At 37.6% G+C, this 23231-nt stretch overlaps 1 protein-coding gene across 5 annotated transcripts in view; it reads left to right on the top strand.

The window, feature by feature from the left end:
• Window positions 1-1598: 1598 nt before the first annotated feature.
• Window positions 1599-23231, top strand: part of LRCH3 (leucine rich repeats and calponin homology domain containing 3) — a 123498-nt gene continuing 101865 nt past the window's right edge. For all 5 annotated transcript variants that reach the window (XM_040621362.1, XM_040621360.1, XM_040621359.1 and 2 more), the window contains exon 1: window positions 1599-4697. In XM_040621362.1, coding sequence (XP_040477296.1) covers window positions 4436-4697 — 262 coding nt within the window. In that variant the 5' untranslated portion in view covers window positions 1599-4435. The remainder of the gene's footprint in view (window positions 4698-23231) is intronic.

The raw sequence follows: 23231 nt of genomic DNA, 5'->3' as shown, positions 1-23231 counted from the left end.
CTAGATGAACCTTTCAGGATCATCCATTTCAACTTCTTTCTTTACATCTTAGTTAAGTGAGGCTCAACTTTTCAAGACTTCTATGTAGCAGAGTCACTTTTTGAGCTCAGGTGTTTTAATTCTCAGTTCATAATAAACTGCTTCTGTGACTTGAATACCCACAGAAAGTAGTGGAATGATGTTTGGCTAAAGTCAGATATTTAAGAAATGGTAATAGCCAGGCTTTAGCATTTGTAGCGTGGTAAGTAAATCTACTCTACCATAATTATTGAGACTTTATTACTTCGGTATTAAAGTTATGTAGATGTCTTAGAAAAGGCCAGTGTTCCTAATTAGACATTACGTATTTTTTTTCCCAATAGGCATACATTTCACAATTTAAATTATAAACACATAATAAAATACTTTTAAGTATGAAGAAACTTATAGGCTGCATTGCCCAGTGATAGTTTTTTGTTAATATAGGTACGTATATCCTATTTTGCTGTCAGCTTTATAATTCACACAGTATACACAGTTTCATAAGATAATTTTTAATTTTAATTTTTTTTATTTTAGTCATCAGTACTTATCATGACACGAGCCCTCCTTAATTACCATCACCTATTTCACCCATCCCTCCACCCACCTCCCCTGTGGTAACCATCAGGTTTTTCTTTATAGTTAAGAGTCTCTTTCTTGGTTTGTGTCTCTTTTTTCCTTTTGCTCCTTTGTTTTGTTTCTTAATGAGTCAGGGTAATTTTTGTCCTGATCTAGATTTACTACCATAAGGAGGTAAGAGAAAAAAATAGCTGACTTTGCACTACAAAGAATGAATACCATACATTCTGAATACAGGCAGTATCAGGGCAGAAAATGATTTCTTCATTTCTGATTTTTGAACTTTCTTCAGAATTATGGTTGTTCTATTGTCACTGTATATTAAAAAAGAAGTGATTTAATCTTCCTTTTAAAGACGGTTTTTACATAGATCAATTTGAAGTTATTCCCTTTTTAAAAGTGATAGAACAAACCCCAAGCATTTACAACAGGAATTTTACACTATTGTGGGCCATTTAATAGGGATTTAAGGATTTTCTTATAAATCGTTGACTTCTAACACCTCTTTTCCCCATCATTATGTTACTTCTATCAAATCTATTACCAAAAAGCTTGATGAAACAAGGAAGTAATAACATGCTGGAGCTGAAATTCCTTGTTCTGAATTGTATTTCAGATGAGGTTTACTGATGTTTAAAGATGAATAGGAAATTATTTCCCTAGTGTGTGTGTGTGATTTCTACTTCTATTTCCACTTTCTTTTAATGAGAAGAAAATCCTATTGTCTAAATTTTCTTGTATAAAGTTTTAAAAGTCAGTTATTAGCACTGTTTATTAAAGGAGCCAGAAAGGGAAGAACCAAACATTTATTGAATGTATTCAACAAGCCAGTTTCTGTGCTTTACATTTGAAGAGCATGAGATTGGTCAAGATTTTTTTTTTTTTAAGATTTTATTTATTTATTTGACAGACAGCCAGCGAGAGAGGGAACACAAGCGGGGAGAGTGGGAGAGAAAGAAGCAGGCTCCCAGCAGAGCATGGAGCCTGATGTGGGGCTTGATCCCAGGACCCTGGGATCACGCCCTGAGCTGAAGGCAGACGCTTAATGACTGAGCCACCCAGGCGCCCCTGGTCAAGATTTTAATCCCACTGCTTTGAGTTTATAAAAATGGAGTCTTAAAGGAGTGACCAAAACATATTTCTAGTGAGTAGAAGTGAGAAAGGACTATTTCTGCATGAGGCAGTGAGATACTAGACTGGAAAACTCTTGAGATTTGATGAAACTATTGCCCCTGGTATTCATTCAATGAGTTAACTTTCAGAGAAGCAGGAAGTTCTCTGTATCAATTCCTAACATTCAATAAACCTCACTGCCTATTTTTTTCAGCTCCTGCTTCCAGACCACAGAGCAGTTGTAGAATAAGTTATAGGCCTCTGTAGGCTTTTGCTCATAGCCTTTTTGCAACTCTCATCACCCTTATTCATTACCAGACACTGGTGAAATCCTCACAGTGATTCCATTTCCTGTATCTCATTCTCACAAGATGATCTTCTTACTTGTTTTATGCGGAAGACAGAGTAGGATGAGAATTCACTTATATTCTACCTTTGTAGATGAAAGCTGAAATCCTTAGAGGTCTTAAAAATTAGTACCTTGATCTACTTTTTTTCCAGCCTCTCTCAATCTAGGACTTGTTCTGATGGTATATATAGCATCTTCATTTCTCCTCCTTTCCACAGGCTTTTCTTTTGGACTTCAAATACCTATAGATTTATCTACTGTGTTCCAAAAAAAATATTTTTTTCTCTCCAACCAAGCTTTCTTTTTCATAGTAGTACGTAGCCTCTGCTGTTAGTACATAATCGTCTTCTGTGTCTGCTTCCATTCATCCTTAGCTCCTATTAAAATACTCAGCTCTGGGGTATGGAAGGTAATTAGAGAGTTTAACGAATTAATGACCTTAAAATCTAGTTTAATAGACAAAGTAACGTCAATCTATAAACTTGGTCAGAAGTTCAGAGACCAGGATTAGCATGGCATGTTGTAATTATGAGATACATGTGTAGGTAGGTAGAAAAAATGAGGACATTTTATGGAGAACTTGTTAGAAGAATTTAGTGTAAATGTAGAGGGTAATAGGTAATCAAATTCAGATGACATAATGGTACATTTTATAAAGATATCTGGTAACTTTAGCATTGTAGCATTAATATGGAGTATATGATTATGCTTTTAGTCACTGTAGTTGAAATATTTTTTTGAGGTTGAAATATTTCTTAAAAAAATACAAAATGAGGTCCTGCTCTTAAATAGCTTAAAATCTTTCTAAGAAGAACAAAACAAATTTAGAAAGATCAGAATAACAAAAACCAATTTATATATTGGATACATGTATTTTGAACTGACACATCACTTGCCATTGCAGTGACCCATGCTCATAATAGACATGATAGTCATGGAACTTGCTGCTGCAGAACCTAGAGTGTAGTATTAAGAGTTCATAGAACAACTAACTCTCTGAGCAACTGTTGCTAATCAACTTTGTCACTAAGATTAAATGTTTTTACAATCTCTTCCATCTAGTAGTTGGGGTAAGTGCTAATCAAAGTTTCATTGAAGAGTTGGGCTTTGAATGATAGGATCTCCAATCTTATTTTCTTTTGCTGGCTCATGAACTTTTTGGCTTTGGCCTTAAATGTTCTCCACATGGACCATTATAAATCATACCTGGGTGTGTTCATGCTGATATTCCTCCCAATCTGGAATATCACTTTCCTACTATTGCCTGTTTCATAGTCCTTCAGATTTTATTCAAAACCATTCATCCATGATAGATTCCTTTCTCTGAATTCTGATAGCTTAACCCCACTACCTCCACTCAGCTTTTTTTGTTGTTTTATTCTCTAATTGGTATATTTGTACTATTCTATTGTAATCTCCTAGGAAAAGGGCCCTGGGAGCCTCTTTATTTCCCACAAATACTAGATTGATTGTAGGGGAATTTACATCATGTAGCAGGAATGGCCTAAATGTGTGAAAAAATATGCTGGAGACTGGTTGCAGTGTAAATGAGGCCTAACTGGTTTAAAATGAAGTGGTATTTTCCAGTTTTTCAGTAACAGTGATTTTGCTTTTTATCATTTCTTCCATTCTATTTCTGATTCCCACATTTAGATTATGGTCAGATCATTTTCTTTTCCGCAATTTTGGTTCCAGACAAAAATTTTATACTTTAATGCCGTTCATCTGATTTGTTCAACAATAAAATCTTGTCTGAAGGCTAAATACTATTTTAAATGTTTGTTTTATCTTTGTTAAGATCTATTTTATAAAAAGGAGGGAGGACCCAAAACATTCATGTAACCCTTTCAATGAGGATCATGAGTTTGGGAGCCAGGTTAGCACTTATTTTTCCCGCTGACAATGATTGTTCATAAATCCAGGACTCCATCTAGATCACTCCGTGTATAGAATGACAGCAGTTGGGAAAACGTGTTATAGGTCGTGTCCCAGGGTCCCCTCCTTCCGCTATGTTTCTGGTAGCAACAGTGTTGAGAAGCCTTAATTTAATGCTTAATCTAATCCTCTAGTACTGAGAGAGGAAGGCAGAGAAGTTTCTTGGAGGAGCGTTGTCTGAAAGATATTTTCGTAGAGGCATGTTAAAAATGCTACTGGGAGTCTAGAGGAGGGGGCTGCTCCAGATATGTGAGTTCCGTTTTAATTTCCCTTGAAAACCTCGATGTGGGCGGAGGCAAGCGCCTAATTGTGTGGAGGGGCACCGCAGCCCTGCCCATCAAGAGAACCGTCCGGGGTCTGTTTGCCCCTTTCCCCGCCCACCCATCAGTTCTGGCAGCGCATGCGCTGAGCCGTGGGCTGGAGAGTTGTCGGCTGGAAATGGCGGCTGCAGGCTTGGTTGCTGTGGCCACGGCTGCAGAGTACTCTGGCCCAGTAGCATCGGGAGGTAACCTCTCCGGTGTTAACTGTGGCCCAAGCTCCGGGACAGGCCCTGGTCCTGGCCCGGGTTCGTGGAGCCGCTCCCTCGATCGAGCGCTGGAGGAGGCGGCAGTGACCGGGGTGCTGAGCCTGAGCGGCCGGAAACTGAGGGAGTTTCCCCGGGGAGCGGCCAACCACGACCTGACGGACACCACCCGGGCGGGTGAGTGGGGCATGGGGCATCCCTGCCGACGAGGGGCCTGGGGCGCTGCGGGAGACCGCTCCAGCCGGTGGGAGGACTCGAGGGTAGTTACAGCAACCGGTCCTATAGCGCCTGGTTGAGACCCGGGTAACGGGGAGGAGCCGACTGCCCCAACCCGGCCAGCCCCCCGGGCCTACGGGCCAGACCCCGAGCCTGGGGCGAGGCGGCGGACTACAGCATCTCTCCGGGAAGAGGACCGTAGGGATAGACGGGTGGTGTTTTACTCTCCTAGAAAATTAACTTCTGCCGCTGCTGAGGTAGACCCTTACCCCGCCCCGGTTTCTGCAGGCCCTTTCAGATTTGGGATGCCAAATTGACTGCTAAGATTTGAGATTGTAGCGCTCTGGTAATAGATCAGAGCAGCATTGCACGCTGCGTTGCCGGGAAGCATTGATCTGAGCACTGACGTTTCTTCGAGAGTTGTTTTTAATGTGAACCCTAGGCTGTAACTTTTCTTTCTCTGCCTTTATCTAGTTGACTGACGCGAGTTACTTGTGAAAATAACTAGAGCCAACTTTCAGACTCATTACTTTTCTCTCTCCTCATGCGCTCCCAGAAAAGTTGAAGGAAGAAAAGATACATATATTGCCCACTGTATCTGTATTTAATGCTTTTTAAAAATAGACATTACATTGTTTTATACATATTTTTGAACACAGGAAAGGTAATAAGGAATTGGGTATTATTTGGTTTTCTTAGTTGTTTGTAGAGAACAATGTCTGGTGACTGAGGCGTTCAACGTAATATGTTTTTCTTGTGTTTAAAATATAGCTTCCTTAGGGAGTAGATTAAAAACTGAGTCTATTCATGTTTAACACAAAGGAGGGGAAAAATCCCTTATACAGGTTTGTATAGTATGATGTAGTTAAGTATTTGATTTTGATGTAGTGTTTTTTTGCAATGAAAGAATGTATAGTACTTTGTGTCTTACCTTTATTCCATTTTACTTTATTTTAAAATCTTTGATTTAATAATTTTCTATGTGTACTCATTAAAGACTGATGGGTATTACATATGATTCACTTGTGTTAGAAAAATAAACGGAACTGTTAAACTACTTCAAGAAACTTCTTTCCAGACAAACTTTCACTCTAGTGTAAAATGGAAGAAATTAAATGTCTAATTGTTTAATCTCTTTTTGGGAACAGTTGTACTGAAGATAGTTTGTATTTTTTAGTGAATGTTTTAAAAATTAAACTTTCTTGCTAAGGTAAATATGAACAGCCACTTGCCTTTTGCATATGTTCTGACAGACAACATCTAAAGTTGTCAGTCATACCCCAGATTTCCTGCTTCTGTTCAGAAGATGGCTATATGGCATATGATTGTTCAGGAGATGGGCAATATAGTGATTTTATATTGGTGTGAGTCATTTCAGTATTACTGCATTAAGCCTGAAGCTAAAGAGCAAGTTGATTACAGGCGTTTATCTGGTTCATTATCTCACCCGCTTTTAAATAGTTCTAGGACTAACATGTTTTGCTTTTAAGAAATATTTTATTAACTAACAAAGAAAACCCAAAGCTATTTATGAAGAAAATTAAGTAATCTCAATGAATTTTTCCCTTACTGTGCTCTGAATTATTTTATTTTTAAAAATTTTTAATTTTTTTATGTTTTATTTTTGGCGAGGGAGAGGGGGAGAGAGAATCTTAAGCAGGGTCCACACCCAGCATGGAGCAGACGGGCTGGATCTCACAACCCTGAGATCATGACCTGAGCCGAAATCAAGAGTTGGTTGCTTAACTGACTGAGCCACCCAGGCACCCCTTAAATATTTTATTTTTAAATAATCTCTACACCCAGTGTGGCCTCAAACTCACGACCTCGAGATCAAAAGTCACACACTCTTCTGACTGAACCAGTCAGGTGCCCCTCTGAATTATTTTAAACAGATAATTTAATGTGGATATCATCATTTATTGAGTATACACTGTTTGCTATTCATCGTTAGGTGTTTTAAAATACATTGCCTTGTTAAATGCTCAAAACAACCAATGGACTAAGCATTATTATCCCCCCTTTACATGTGAAGAGGCACTGGGAATTTACGGGTGAAGAATCACTCAGAGAAAGTCAGATAACTAGTATTAGTGGTAGAATTTCAGCCCAGGTCCACCTAACTCTTTTCCCTGTGCTATAACACATAGCCCCTCCCTATGTACAGGTAGATATTAATATTTATGTATTTACAGATAGTGAAATCAGGATTTGGAGATGTTAGAGAATTTGCTGGAAGACCTGTAGCTAAAGGCCAGGAGAGGCAGTATTAGCCAGGATTTGAGCTAGTTTGAGATAACTCCAAAACCAGAGTGTACCTGTAATGTCAGGTACTTTGATGAATTCAGACACAACTTACGTTAGCTAAAATGTTTTGTTTAGATTCTTTAAAATTTAAAGCCAGGAAAATTATTTGAATATTATATCTATCTATCTATCTATCTATCTATCTATAATATAGATAGATATTATAATATCTGTATTATAGATAATATATGAACTTATATTATCTATATATAATGTATATATCTGATATATGTGTATAATATATAGAGATATAGATATATATCAACGTTGCCATGCAGTCTGTTCTCTCATAATGTATCGAATGTATCTGGTAGAACTGCTGTCCTTCAAGAGTTTACATTCTAAGAAACAGCATATATTACCCATTACCATTTATAATTTGACATGATTAGAATTCATCAGGAACATTTTCTTAAGGTTTTCACTCTTGCTTGTTAAAAAAGGTAGATATTTAGGAAAAGGGAAATATTGATCCAGTGGACAAGGAAAATCTTAGAAGGAAATTACAGAAGACTTTTTGGGGCAGAAAGGATATTGCTTGGATTTAGGTAGGCAGAAATAAGAAGGAGAGCCATTGTAGGCAGTGGTGGACAACATGCAAAAAAAAATCCTAGAGTATATGGCACATAAGTTAATTTTGCCAGTCCATTACACATTCCCCTTTCATTTGATAACAATACTCCAGTTTTCCTGGGAAATCACCCTTCTCAGTTTTCTGGATGCCCTGTGCCAACAAAAGGGTGTGCACATGACAGGCAGGCCTCACCAATCAATGTAGTCCATCCTTCTGGCCACAGTGATTGTTCAGAGATGGGCACATGTCCAGTCAGCACACATGACTGTTAATTCTGTATTTTTTATTGGAGCTATTGAGAAAGAGGCATGCTTTGGATCCTGCAGTTGCTGAGAGAATACAGTGTGAGCCTGGAACTTCCCAATAAATGGAAGGCAGAGCCAAAGGATGGAAAGAGTGAAACTAAGTTCTGATGATCATGTTTGAACCTTTGGATCAATAGCCAGGCCTTGAGTTAGTGCTGTCCTTGAACTTTCATATTATGCAAGTTAATAAATTCCCTTTTCTGCTTAATTTGAGCAGAATTTTTTGATACAAAATCAAGAGTCCTGATTTAATACTGTGAGACTGCTCTTGATAATGTTGTGGTCAGGCCAGTTTGGTCAGAATAAATGGTTGGATTCAAGAGTATATGAGCTACGTTTTGCATATGTGGAAGCTGGATTGAGGATAGGTTTATTGGGATTGAGATAGGGAGACTAATCAACATTTATTCATTGAACAAACATTTGCTAAGGAATTTGGCAGGTGCAGATACACGAAGAGGACCAACACTTTCTGCCCTCAAAGAACTCAAGGAATCTAATGGAGGAATGAATCAATAAATGTAAGGATTACTTGACTCGTCTAGTAATAGCAAAACTTTTATGTGTAAGGCATTATACTAGCTAATATAAAGGAAAAAAATAAGAGCCTTTAACCTATAAGAATTAAGAAATCTAGTAATCTGGTTGGGTGGCTGCAATAATAATATAAATCTCTGAAGGAATAAAAAATAAAAATCATATTGGAAAATGAAAATGTACAAACCCTGATTGAATTTATTTTTTTGAAAAAAGGACAAAATGCCTCAAAAATGACTGAGCTGTTAAATCTGGAGAACTAGGAAGATGATGATGCTATTGATAATAATAGCTAACAGTTATTGAGTTGTTAGCATATCTCAGGTGTTGTTCCAAGCTATACATATAAAACATGCACATACAACAATGATATGAGTTGTAAGTACTATTTTAAACCCCATTTTACATATGAAAAAATGGAGACTGGACATTAATTTGATCAAGGTTACACAGTTAATAAGGGACAAAACTGGATTCAAATTCAGATACATCTAATCCTAAAACTTGGTTTTTGATCACTAAGCCATACTGACAAAGAAGTTTGCTACACATAATTTCTTTGGTTTGCTTGATACCTTTAAAGGGGTTGGTAGCACATCTAGTTAATCCTGTGCAATGAATAGAAATGTCAATCTGGAGCTTGCTTTTTCTTTCTTTTTTTTTTTTTTTTCAATCTTTAAGTAAACTCTGTGCCCAACATGGGGCTTAAACTCATAATCCGGAGAAGGTCACATGCTCTACCGACTGAGCCAGCCAGGTGCCCCTAAATCTGGATCTTTAAGAGTGAAGTCCCGGTTACCCCATCCATTTCAGAGACTCATAATGAAGAGTTTATGAGATTCTCGGAGAAAAAGAGTACAGAAAGTGGAAAAGTTGGTCACTCTTAATCATGTGATACACCAGTATTTAAACAGGCAAGAAGTAGGGGCGCCTGGGTAGTGCAGTCGTTAAGCATCTGCCTTCGGCTCAGGGCGTGATCCCGGCGATCTGGGATCGAGCCCCACATCAGGCTCCTCCACTGGGAGCCTGCTTCTTTCTCTCCCACTCCCCCTGCTTGTGTTCCCTCTCTCACTGGCTGTCTCTCTGTCAAATAAATAAATAAAATCTTAAATAAATAAATAAACAGGCAAGAAGTAGAATCAGCCTGAGGAAAAAAATGGAAACAAAGTGCCATAACTAGACCTTTACTAGAATTCAGAGACTCCTAAAGCCAAAGGAACCATAATAACCATTTAAGTTATTTTACAGATGAGAAGCAGTCTCAGAGGTTAAATGATGTTTTTAAGGTTATATAGTGAGATGGTGCCATTTCACAGAAGGCAAATTGAGGTCATAGTTGAAGCTGTGAGAAATCTCTTCTGAGTAGAAGACAGAATACAAATTAAGGACTCAGCTTTGGGGAAAAGCCTGTAGTGGAAGGCAGGAGGGAGAGACTAAGATTATTCCAAAAAAGAAAACAAATTTTAGATGTAGTGGGTGAGCCAAGATAATGCAGTGTTACTAAAGCCACAAGAATTGAGACTTTCAAAAAGCAGATGCTTATTTCCTATGTAAAGAAGAATGATTGCTAAAAGGCTATTTAATTTTCCAAGGAAGCGGTCTATAGTTTTTCAAGGTAGCAATCTGTAAAATTGTGGTTTCGTTAGTTTTTGAAATATGCACTGGAGTGCAGGTCTTAAGTAGAAATCATATTGCTCTTGGATTCTTATGTATATTTTGTATCAACCACAATATATGTACTGTGAATTTTTCTAGAGTAGTGCTGTTCAGTTGGGTAGCTACTAGCTATAGGTGGTTATTATAGTTAAAATAAAATTAAAAATTTAGGGGCACCTGGATGGCTCAGTCGGTTAAGCATCTGCCTTCAGCTCAGGTCATGATCCCAGGGTCCTAGGATTGAGTCCCTGTGTCAGGCTCCCTCTCCCTCTGCCTCCCGCTCTCTGCATTTGTGCACTCTCTCTCTCTCTGTTGAATAGATAGATAAAATCTTTAAAATAAAATAAAGTTAAAAATTTTAAATTTGGTTCCTCAGTCACACTAGCCACATTTCAAGTGCTCAATAGCCACATGTGTCATATTGGACACAACATATTAGACAGATCCACTTCCTGTCATGTTGGACAGCACAGACAGTAGAACCTTTCCATCATCACAGGAAGTTATATTGGACAGTGGTGTTGGGGCATACTGGTTTAACTAGAATTGAAATTTGTTTTCCGTATTATTTATTTTCTAAATCATATTTCTTTTGGCAAGGTTTTTGTATATCTATGAAGACAGTAAGCCACCATGGTGTGTAGAGCTAAAAACATTGTACAATAGTGGTGAGAGGTCAGAGGCAGAGAGAGGAGGTGGTAGCAAATAGAGTCTAATCATAATTACATGATCCTTGGGAGTATCTCAGTGTTGGGGGGGATATAGAATTTTTTCTTTAATTTAATTAATTAATTTTTAAAAGATTTTATTTATTTATTTGACAGAGACAGCCAGCGAGAAAGGGAACACAAGCAGGGGGAGTGGGAGAGGAACAAGCAGGCTCCTAGAGGAGGAGCCTGATGTGGGGCTCGATCCCAGAACGCTGGGATCACGCCCTGAACCAAAGGCAGACGCTTAATGACTGCACAACGACTTTTTCAAATTTTTCATTATTGTAAATAACATTTTTCTTTTGGAAATAAAATCTTGGGTCATCTGGGTCGCTCAGTTGGTTTAGTGTCTGCCTTCGGCTCAGGTCATGATTCCAGGGCCCTAGGATCAAGCCCCGCATTGGGCTCCCCACTCAAGGGAGAGCCTGCTTCTCCCTCTCCCTCTGCCTGCTACTCCTCCTGCTTGTGCTCTCTTTCTCTGTCAAATAATAAATAAATCTTTAAAAAAAAGAAAAAATCTTGTTCATAGAGACTATCATTTTTAAGCATGTCATCTTTATTAATAGAGGCGTTACTATATATTTGACAGATTTGCCACTCACTGAGCATTAGGTGTTCAAATCAGGAAGAATATTCTAAGAGCCTCAGAAATGAGGAAAGAGTAAAAAACAATGAAACTAATTTTATTTGATTAATGAGACTGGTTCAGTTCAGTAGATTTTAAAAATAATTTCTTCTCATTTTGTAGTTTTACATGTTCATGGTGGTATGATGTTTTTAAAGAAGACATTAAAGATCATTCATGATTCCACTTACCAGAGATGAATTTAGTAGTGAACACTGGTTGGAAAGCTTCCATACATTTTCTTCATAAATGTACACATTCTTGAGCATCGGACTCTTGGTTTCAGCTGAGGTAATGATCTCCAGGGTTGTGGGGTGGAGCCCCACATATGGCTCTGCTCTCAGTAGTGGCGGGGGGGGGGGGGGGAGGGTGTCAGCTTGTCCCTCTTCTTCCCCTCTGCCCCTCCCCCTGCTCATGCTCACTGTCCCTCACTCTCTAGAATAAATAAAATCTTTTTTAAAAAAATGTATACATTCTTTTTAAAATATAAAAATGGGCATCACAGAAGGCTGTTTTATCATCTAACTTTTTTCACTATATGTGATACAATACCAGAAAATAGAGATCTGTAGCATAATTTTTATTTTTAAGGTTTTATTATTTATTAGAGAGAGAGAGAGAGAGCATGTGCACGCACACACAGGAGCAGGGGAAGGGGTGGAGGGAGAGAGAATCTTGAGCAGACTCTGCCCTGAGTGCCCTGAGTATGGAGCCAGCAGGATTGGATCTTACGACCCTGGGATCATGACCTGAGCCGAAATTAAGAGTCCCTCACTTAACTGTCTGAGTCACCCAGGTGCCCCCAGTAGCATAATTTTTAATGGTAGATACACTGTCATTTAATTTATCCTCTTGATGTACATTGTGATTATTTTCAACTTTCACTGTTAATATGGTATCCCTGAGAATAGCCTAGTAGGTATATATTTGCAAACTTGTCCAATTATTTTCTCAGGATAAATTCCTGGAAATAAAATTGATTGGCTAAAAGGTATGCACAATTTAGGGTTTTTTTTAATACACAGTGTAAAATTGTCCTTCTAGAAGAATTGTTCAGCTTAGATTTGTTTCAACAATGCATGCGTTGTCTTTACTTTGCACCTGCTGATCTTCTCATTCATTTTGGTCTGTGTCATTCTGATAGGCGAGAGATGATATCTCTTCATTCTGTACTCAGTGCATCTTGAAGAATGTAGTTTTTTCTACAAGAGGAAAATAAATTCAGGGAGAAAAGATTTACTTTGTCTATTTCTACCTTGTGTCATAGAACCAGCTGGTAGCAAAGAATTGGGAACTCTTTGTGCTTATATATAACCCCTATATAATTTGAACTCTTTTATTATTATAAGAGTCATACATGTTTACTGTAGAAAATCTGATAAAACAATACACAAGGGAGAGAAAGGGAAAGAAGGGAATAGTACTACTGCATAGATAAGCACTGTGAACATTTTGACATATTCTTCCAGGCTTTTGTTTGTTTTTTCTTCCAGGGTTTTTTTTTTTTTTTTTAATGTGTGTACATATGTATTGAAGAACATGATATCAGCTTTTTGTAGTTTACTTTTTTCCATCTTATAGCATATTAGAACTATTGTCATATCTGTTAACATCTTCTTATAAAAGAACTTTAATACCTGCAGAGCATTTAATTAAATCTTTGCACTTAGCCAGATCCTTTTTATTGGGCATTTAGGCTTTTTCAAATTTTTCATTATTGTAAATAACACAATGAACATTTTTAAATATAATTTTTTGCTTACATCTCTTATTATTTCCTTTCGTTAATTCCTAGAAGTAGAATTGTTCAAACAAATTGTATACAGTTTTAAAAACTTAAACAGTTTACAAACAAAATTTCAAAAGCAGTTCTTCATAGAAATAGTGTTACATATTATGTGCAGCCTGTATAGGTTTGTAGGCTACACACAAAAACCTAGTATTTTTTTTCCTAAACATGAAAGTTGGCTTAACTTACATTTCAAACCTGTTTATACCTAACAGCTATGGTCTCCCATGTATCTCTCTCTGTATAAAGATTGGAGTACCTCTAACCTCAGAGAAGGTCTGGGGTGCAGAGCTTGAAATTGCCTCAGTAGGGAACTCGAAATTTGAAGTCTTGGAATTTTCTTAAGAATTCTACTCTATATTTTCATGCTTGTTTTAATAACAAATCTGTGGCTTCAAATTACCAGCCATTAGGACAAACCAAACCAAACCAGTTTCTGTAATGTTTATTCTGTTGGTTTTCTGTAACAATGCCCTCCCCCGCCCCCCCCCGCCCATGAGTTCATATCCCAGTTTCAGAAGTATGGATATAATATTGTATATACTACTACTCTTTGTAACAAAGTTTCTATGAAAATATGCATGTTGAATTGGAATGTGGGATACTAAGAATACTTTTCAGGAAATAACGTTCATATCCCTCTTACAACTTTACCTCCATCTGAAATAAGAAATCCTATAGTTCTAATATATTCTCATCCACATGCTTCTTCCTTTCTCTTCTGCCTGACAAGCAGCACAATTCTTATATTGTACCAACACAATAGGGAAGACTGAGGGGGTGCCTGAGTGGCTCACTTGGTTACTCGTGGGACTCTTGGTTTCTGCTCAGGTCATGATCTCAGGGTCATGAAATTGGGCTTTGCATGGAGCTCTGTCCTCAGCATGGAGTCTGCTTGAGATTCTCTCCCTCTCCTTCCCCTTTTGCCCCTCCCCCTTGCTCACGGGGCATGTGCTCTTTCTCTCTTTATAAAATCTTAAAAAAAACGATAGGGAAGACTGAGGTAAAAAGACCTGTTATTTATCAACACATGCTCACATTCACACAGGCATGCGTGCTTTATATAGTTAGGCAGAGACCATGGGGAAATCATGGCTGTTGGTTATAAAGGCATCTGAAATAAGATTTAAATTTGTTTCAGGGGGAAATCTGGACTCAACTGTACTGGTATTTTTTTTAAATAGGAAGGGCGAATTGTAGGATGGCACCTTCAGGTGGGTCCAAAAGAGAAGTCTTGGATCACCACAAATCCATGTAGAGACTAGAGAAATGGCAGCAGTGTTGGGGCCAAGGATTTCTTAGGCTTTGTTTCTTTTTTATTGTGGTTGTATTTGTGGGCTGGATGGTTAATGTTATCAAATATTATAACTGAAATACAACTTTTGAGTAGTAGTATGCATGTTCATTATTTTTTTCACTTTACTTATGAAACAGTTATTCCACTCAAGCTTAGAAAAAAAATATGGTAAATATGGTAATTCACACAAAGGAACATTATTTTGAGTTCCTGAAGTAGCCAACAATATCAAATGCAATGTGACTAATTTTAGAATCATAGCTAGTCCTAAAAATTTAAGGTATTTCCTTATTCACTTCTAACTTTCTTCCTTGCTCTTTTAAATTTCTGGAGTTTTATTATTTGAAGAAAGTCTCTCCCCAACACACACTTTTTTTTTTTTTTTTTTTAAGTAGGCTCCACACCCAGCATGGAGCCCATGCTGGGGCTTGAACTCATGATCCTGAGATCAAGACCTGAGCTGAAATCAGGAGTCAGATGTTTAACCGACTGAGCCACACAGGTGTCCCTGAAGAAAGTCTTAAACCAAGGATTCTAACTGATTTATTAAACTTATTTCTTGCAAAACTAAGTAATAGATTCTTTCCATTAAAACAGGTTTTAAACTTTTTTTTCTTAAGATTTTTATTTATTTATTTGAGAGAAAGAGAGAGAGAGAGAGAGAACATGAGCCGGGAAGGAGGAGCAGAAGGAGAAGCAGACTCCCCGCTGAACAGGGAGCCCAATGTGGGGCTCCATCCCAGGACTCCAGGATCACAACCTGAGCTGAAGGCAGATGTTTAATCAGCTGAGCCACCCAGGTGCCCCTAAATACAGGTTTTAAAAAATGATCTGCACATAATAGTGAGAAGATAAATCACAGAGTAAGCAAAAGATTTCGAGTAAACATACTAAATGATATCTAGAATATGTATAGAATTTCTACAAACAAGAAGACACCCCAATAGAAAACTGAGGAGACACTTAAACTAGTATTTACTAAAGAGGAATCCCAAATGACTGATAAAATGTGAAAAAGTACTCAACCTTATTGGTAATAAAAGGAATGGAAAATAAGACCAAAATGACATACTACTCAAAAAACTGACAATACCAAGTACTAGAAAAAGGTAAAGCATTGGGGACACACATTCAAGGCTGATGGGAATGTTAATTGATGCGTTGACTTTGGAAAATACTTAGCAAAATTGAAAATACACATACTCTATGACCCAGAAATTCCAGACTCTGAGATGTATACGCCAAAGAATACCTGTATATGCATACCAGGATATAGTAGCTTAAAACAACACCCATTTATTATCTTACAGTTTTATAGGTCAGAAGACTGGACTCAGCTGAGTTATCTACTCATGGTCTCACAAGGCCAAAATCAATGTGTTGGTCAATCTGGGGCCTATGGGGAAGGTATTTGCTTCCAGGATCATTCAGGGTTTGGCAGAATTCAGTTCCTTACAGTTACAAACCTGAAGTCTCCATTTTCTTGTTGGTTGTAGGCTTCAGGTCACTCTGGCATCTTGGAGGCTACCTGCATTCCTTACAGTGGCCCTCTCCTCCTTCAAGCCAGCAATGGTGTGTCAAATTATCATGCTTAGAATCATTGACTTTTGCTATCAGCCAGAGGGCTCATGTGATGAACCGGGTCTAGCCAGATTATCTCTCTCTAGTTTAATTCAAAGTCAATTGATTAGTAACTTTGATTATATCTGCAAAATCCCTTCTGCCATGTATGGAACAGAATCAGAGTATATTTCATATTTATAGTCCCAGGGATTCAGGTGGGAAACCTTGGGGAACCATTTTAGGATTCTTACCATAGAGATTTCTGTCTTTCTCTCTTTTTTTTTTTTTTAAAGATTTTATTTATTTGACAGAGAGACAGGGACAGAGGGAACACAAGCAGGGGGAGTGGGAGAGGGAGAAGCAGGCTTCCCGCTGAGCAGGAAGCCTGATGTGGGGCTTGATCCCAGAACCCTGAGATCATGACCTGAGCTGAAGGCAGCTGCTTAATGACTGAGCCACCCAGGCGCTGCATGTCCTTTTTTGTTTTACAACACCTAGTACACTGTCAAATGCCCTTTGAGAATTTATTGAGTGGATGGATGGATGGATTAATGGATAAGTGAGTGAATGAGAGTGAAAAGAGGAATGATTTAGTCTATTCACTTTCTTAGCTTTGAAAATGACAACTGACTTCTGTGTGGCTGGGTTTAGTGGACACCCTTAGGACTTCAGTGATAAAGTAGAATTCAATCAAAACATTCTCAAGGATAATACCAGTGAATATATTTCCCTTTGATGTCAAAAAGTCAAGCATTCAGACCCTCTTTAATTGGTGTCATAGAGGATAAGAGAGATGATGTTACGTGTGCTAAAAGTCAATCCCTTGGGGCGCCTGGGTGACTCAGTCAGTTAAGCATCTGCCTTTTGAATTCGGCTTCAGTCATGATCTAAGGGTCCTGGGATTGAGCTCCCTGTAGGGCTCTACTCAGTCGGGAATCTGCTTGAGGATTCTCTCTCCTTTCTCCCTATCCCTCTCCCCCTGCTCACGTGCTCTCTCTCCGCCTCTCAAATAAATAAATCTTTTAAAAAAATAATAAAAGTCAGTCCTTCAAAATATAACCAGTGGCAGTGAGAATTTCTAGGTCTGTGCAGAGTTTCAAAGTAGGATCTTGATTTGCTAATAAAAGAAATTTTAAACTCCTTGCAGTGAAATAGGCTTTCCATATATGTTCAGTGTTTATAACTTTGATAATTATGCAAGTCTCAATTGTCTAAGGAAAACCTTAGCCTAGTAACTATGTGATGCTTTTTCTTAGTAGCATTGTGATCTCTGGCCATCTCTTATCAAGTGACAAATCTCAAGGTGCTGGGATTGAGCCCGGGGTCAGGCTCCCTGCTCAGTGGGAGTCTCCTTCTCCCTCTGCTCCTCCCCCCATTTGTGCTTTCCCTCTCTCTCTCAAATAAATAAAATATTTAAAAAAATTATTATTAATTGAAGTATAGTTGACATATATTGTATTAGTTTCAGGTGCATGCCATAGTGATTCAACAATTCTATACATTACTCGGTGCTCACAATGGTAAGTGTAGTCACCATCTGTCACCATACAACATTATTACAATATTATTGACTATATTCCCTATGCTGTACTTTTCAACCCTGTGACTTATTTTGCCCATCGCTCCCCCCTCCTCCCCTCTGGCAACCACCAGGTGTTCTTTGTATGTTGGAGTGTGTTTCAGTTTTGTTTTTTCATTTCGTTTTTTAGATTTCACATATAAATGAAATCAAACCGTTTTTATCTTCTCTGACTGACCTATTTGACGTAGTACAATATCTTCGAGCTCCATTCATGTTGAAGCAAATGGCAAAATCTCATTCTTTTTTATAGCTGAGTAATTTATGTCTATGCATATCTTCTCTATCCATTAATTTATTGACACTTGGATTGCTTGCATATCTTGGCTATTGTAAATAATGCTGCAGTGAACATAGGGGTGCATATCTTTTTCAGTTAGGGTTTTCATATTCTTTGGGTAAATACCCAGTAATGGAATTACTGGGTTGTTTGGTATTTCTATTTTTAATTTTTGAGGAAACTCCATATTGTTCTCCATAATGGTTGTACCAATTTACATTCCTACTAACAGTGCACAAGGGTTCCCTTGCTTCTACATCCTTACCAACACTTATTATTTATCTTTTTGTTGCTGGCTATTCTGACTATGAAGTGATAGCTTATTGTGGTTTTGATTTGCATTTCCCTGATAATTAGTTATGTTGAACATCTTTTCCTGTATCTGCTGACCATCTGTATGTCTTCCTTGAAAAAAAAATGTGTAGGGACGCCTGGGTGGCTCAGTTGGTTAAGTGTCTGCCTTCGGCTCAGGTCATGATCCCAGGATCCTGGGACCGAATCCCGCATCAGGCTCCTTGCTCAGTGGGGAGCCTGCTTCTCCCTCTGCCTGCTGCTCCCCCTGCTTGTGCTTGCTTTCTCTCTGTCTCTGGTGAATAAATAAAATTTTAAAAAAGGAAAAAAAATGTGTATTCAGGTCCTCTGCCTATTTTTTAAATTTATTTTTTAATTTAAATTCAGTTAATTAGCATATATTATGTGTTCCAGGGGTACAGGTCTGTGATTCGTCAGTCTTATATAATACTCAGTGCTGATTACAACACATACCCTCCCCAGTGTCCATCACGCAGCCACCCCAACCTTCTCACCCCTCTCCACTCCAGCAACCTTCAGTTCGTTTCCTGAGATTAAGAGTCTCTTATGGTTTGTCTCCCTCTCTGGTTTTGTCTTGTTTCATTTTTTCCTCTCTTCCCCTATGGTCCTCTGCCTTGTTTCTCAAATTCCACATATCAGTGAGATCATATGATAATTCTTTCTCTGATTGAGTTATTTCATTTAGCCATAGTGCTCTCTAGTTCTATACATGTTGTTGCAAACAGTAAGATTTTTTTGATGGCTGCATAATATTCCAGTGTGTGTGTGTGTGTGTGTGTGTGTGTGTGTGTGTGTGTGTGTGATATATCACATCTTTATCCACTCATCTGTCGATGGAGATCTGGGCTCTTTCCATAGTTTGGTTATTGTGGACATTGCTGCTGTAAACATTAGGGTGCAGGTACCCCTTCAGATCACTACCTTAGTATCTTTGGGATAAATACCCAGTAGTGCAATTGCTGAGTCGTAGGGTAGTTCTATTTTCAACTTTTTGAGGAACTTCCATACTATTTTCCAGAGTGGCTGCACCAGTTTGCATTCCCACCAAGAGTGTAGGAGGGTTCCTCTTCTCCACATCCTCGCCAACATCTGTGTTTCCTGACTTATTAATTTTAGCCATTCTGACTGGTATGAGGTGGTAATCTCATTGTGGTTTTGATTTGTATTTCCCTGATGCCGAGTGATGTTGAGCACTTTTTCATGTGTCTGTTGGCCATTTGTATGTCTTCTTTGCAGAAATGTCTGTTCATGTCTTCTGCCCATTTCTTGATTGGATTATTTGTTCTTTAGGTGTTGAGTTTGATAAGTTCTTGATAGATTTTGGATACTAGCTCTTTATCTGATATGTCATTTGTAAATATATTCTCCCATTCTTTTGGTTGTCTTTTGGTTTCCTTGACTGTTTCCTTTGCTGTGCAAAAGCTTTTTATCTTGATGAAGTCCCAATGGTTCATTTTTGCCTTTGTTTCCCTTCCCTTTGGAGAAGTGTCCAGCAAGAAGTTGCTGAAGCTGAGGTCACAGAGGTTGCTGCCTGTGTTCTCCTCAAGGATTTTGATGGATTCCATCTCACATTTAGGTCTTTCATCCATTTTTAGTCTATTTTTGTGTATGGTGTGAGGAAATGGTCCAGTTTCATCCTTCTGCACTTGGCTGTTCAGTTTTCCCAACACCATTTGTTGAAGAGACTGTCCTTTTTCCATTGGATATTCCTTCCTGCTTTGTCAAAGATTAGTTGACCATAGAGTTGAGGGTCCATTTCTGGGTCTCTGTTCTATTGCATTCATCTATGTGTCTGTTTTTGTGCCAGTACCATACTGTTGAAGAATACAGCTTTGTAATAGAGCTTGAAGTCTGGGATTGTGATGCCATCAGCTTTGGTTTTCTTTTTCCTCTGCTCATTTTTAATCAGATTATTTGTTTTTTCAGTGTTGAGTTGTATAAGTTCTTTAAATATGGGTATTAACCTCTTATCAGATACCATTTGCAAATATCTTCTATTTAGTAGGTTGCCTGCTTGTTTTGTTTATGGTTTCCTTTTCTGTACAAAAGCTTTTTACTTTGGTGTTGTCCCCGTAGTTGATTTTTGCTTTTATTTCCCTTATGTGAGGAGACATCCATAAATATGGTGCTAAGGCCAGACATCCAGGAGATTACTGCCTATGTTTTCTTTTAGGAGTTTTATAGTTTCGGGTCTTAAACATTTAGATTTTTTCAGCCATTTTGAGTTTGTTTTTGTGTATGGTATAAGAAAGTAGTCCAATTTCCCTAGCACCATTTATTGAAGAGGCTTTTTCCCACTGTATATTCTTTCTTCCTTTGTCATAGATTAATTAACCATTTAAGTGTGGTTTATTTCTGGGCTCTCTGACCTGTTCCACTGATTTCTCTGTCTGTTTTTGTGCCATACTGTTTTGATTACTGTGGCTTTCTAGTATATCTTGAAATCTGGGATTGTGACACCTTCAGCTTTTTTCTTCTCTCAAGATTGCTTTGGCTAATTGGGGTCTTTTGTGGTTCCATACAAATTTTAAGATTATTTATTCTAGTTCTATGAAAAATACTATTGGTATTTTGATAGGGATTGTGTTGAATCTGTAGATTGCTTTGGCTAGTATGGACATTTTAACAATATTAATTCTTCCAATCCATGAGCATAGTATATCTTTCTGTTTGTTTGTGTCATCTTCAATTTCTTTCATCAGTGTCTTATAGTTTTCAGGGAACAGGTCTTTCACCTCCTTGCTTAAATGTATTCCTAGGTATTTTATTATTTTTGGTGCAATTATAAATAGGATTTTATTAATTTCTCTTTCTGCTACTTTGTTATTAGTGTATAGAAACACAACAGATTTCTGTATATTAATTTTGTATCCTGAAACTTTACTGAATTCCTTTATTCTAGTAGGTTTTTTGAGAGTCTTTAGGGTTTTCTGTACATAAGTATCATGTCATCTGTGAATAGTTTTACTTCTTCCTTACCGATATGGATGCCCCCCCCCTTTTTTGGTAATCTCCATATCCAACGTGGGGCTCAAACTCATCACCGCAAGATCAAGAGTCACATGCTGTAGTGAATGACCCAGCCAGGAACCCCCGGCATGTAATTTTTCATAGTATTCTTTTAGCGTCCTTTATATTTACATTTCTATGGTGTTGGTTGTGTTTCTCCTCTTTTCATTTCTGATTTTCTTATTTGAGTCCTCTCTCTTTTTTTTCCCTGGTAAGTCTAGCTAAAAGTTTATCAGTTTTGTTTATTGTTTCAAAGAACTAGCTCTTGGTTTCACTGATTTTTTTTATTGCATTTTTAGTCTCTATTTCATTTATTTTCACTCTATTCTTTATTATTTCCCTACTTCTACTAACTTTGGGCTTTGTTCTTCTTTTTCTCTTTCCTATAGGTATAAGGTTAGACTGGGATTTTTCTCATTTCTTGAGGTAGTTCTTTCTTGCTATAATGTTCCTCTTAGAACTGCTTTTGCTGCATCACAAAGATTTTGAACCATTGTGTTTTCCATTTTCATTTTTTTCATGTATTTTTTTATTTTCTCTTTGATTTTTTTTGAAAATTAATTTTTCTAAAAGTATAAAACACATCATTTTGCAAAATTGGGCACTTTCGGATAGAATAAATACTTGAAAGATTGGTTTGTTTTAGAGGAAGTGTCACTGAAAAACTGTTGTCAAAGTTATGAATAGATAACCAAATTACATGAAAAATAAACTATTAAAGTTGAGCATGTATGGTTACTTAGTGTTGTTAGTTACAAGCAACAGAAATCAACTGTGGTTGTGAGTAGCCTACCAAATCTGTGGAAGGATTGAGGAACCAAGCTGGAAGGATAGGTAACAGAAATAATACCCAAATTAATATGGCAGAGCTTGGCCTTGGAAGACACCACTAGCACTACCACTGTGATAGACCCCTCAGTTTGCACCACTAACACCAAGGGTAATGGACAGACACTACACACCAGTACTGGAACTTTTGCTGCTGCTGCCTCTGGAAACTGGGATGTATTATTACTACTACTCTGCTTTCAATTCGAGGTTGGGCAAAGATGTGTCTGTTTGGGGGAACCTAGATTATGTACCCATACCTCTAGCCCTAAGAGAGGCTGAGAAAGCAACTCTACTGTGTGGCAGTTTTCAGCTTCTGTTGAGGAAAGAACTCTATTTCATAAAGTATTGGATTGCCCAAACATAATAATAGTGTTTAGAATCTGGGTAGCCTCTAAAAATGGCATGTGTCTACTACAAGTTGTATTTAATACTAAAATCAAGTAATCAAGTAAGCCTTTAGTAGAGTATGTAATTATTATAATGAACACTAAGCAAGCATTAAATGATAAGCAGTTTACTTTACGGACTATAATTATAATATTTTTTCTACGGACAGACTTTTTATTTCTTGGTCCAATTGGGAGAGGAGGAAAAGATTTAATAATTAGCTTTTTTTCTAGGAGTACCTTCAGTTTTTCTTTTCTTTTTTTATTTGGAGAGTATCCTGAATGTCTTTTTAGTCTGCATTAATTTGGAGAGACAGAAGATGAACAGTGTTGCCTAGCTCTTATCCTTTCAGATGTCTGCAGAGTCCCTATTCCCAATACCTGGGGATGGTATGCTATTGTCATTTTAGCCAGTGGTCCCTATGGTAAAATTTTTGACAACAAATATGTATGTATGTGTGTGTGTATATATATAATATGCATATACTAAAGTACTAAAATTATATGTATTATGAAATATACATAAAACATAAAATTTTAAAGGAAAAATTAAATATAAATAGAAATGAAAGCTCTAATGTTTTTCCTTCATACTCTGGTGAATCATTTTGTGTATTCTCTGAATAGTAGTCTCACTCTTCTCCCTTGGAGACCACTGATTCAAACGGTGGTTAGCCTCTTACTGATCTTTAAGTAGGAAAAAGATTTACTGTTAAGAATGTGAAAACATTGTAG

Source organism: Ursus maritimus, unplaced genomic scaffold (assembly GCF_017311325.1).
Source record: "Ursus maritimus isolate PB19 unplaced genomic scaffold, ASM1731132v1 scaffold_4, whole genome shotgun sequence".
Lineage (NCBI taxonomy): Eukaryota > Metazoa > Chordata > Mammalia > Carnivora > Ursidae > Ursus > Ursus maritimus.
This window is presented reverse-complemented; position numbering and strand designations above follow the sequence as displayed.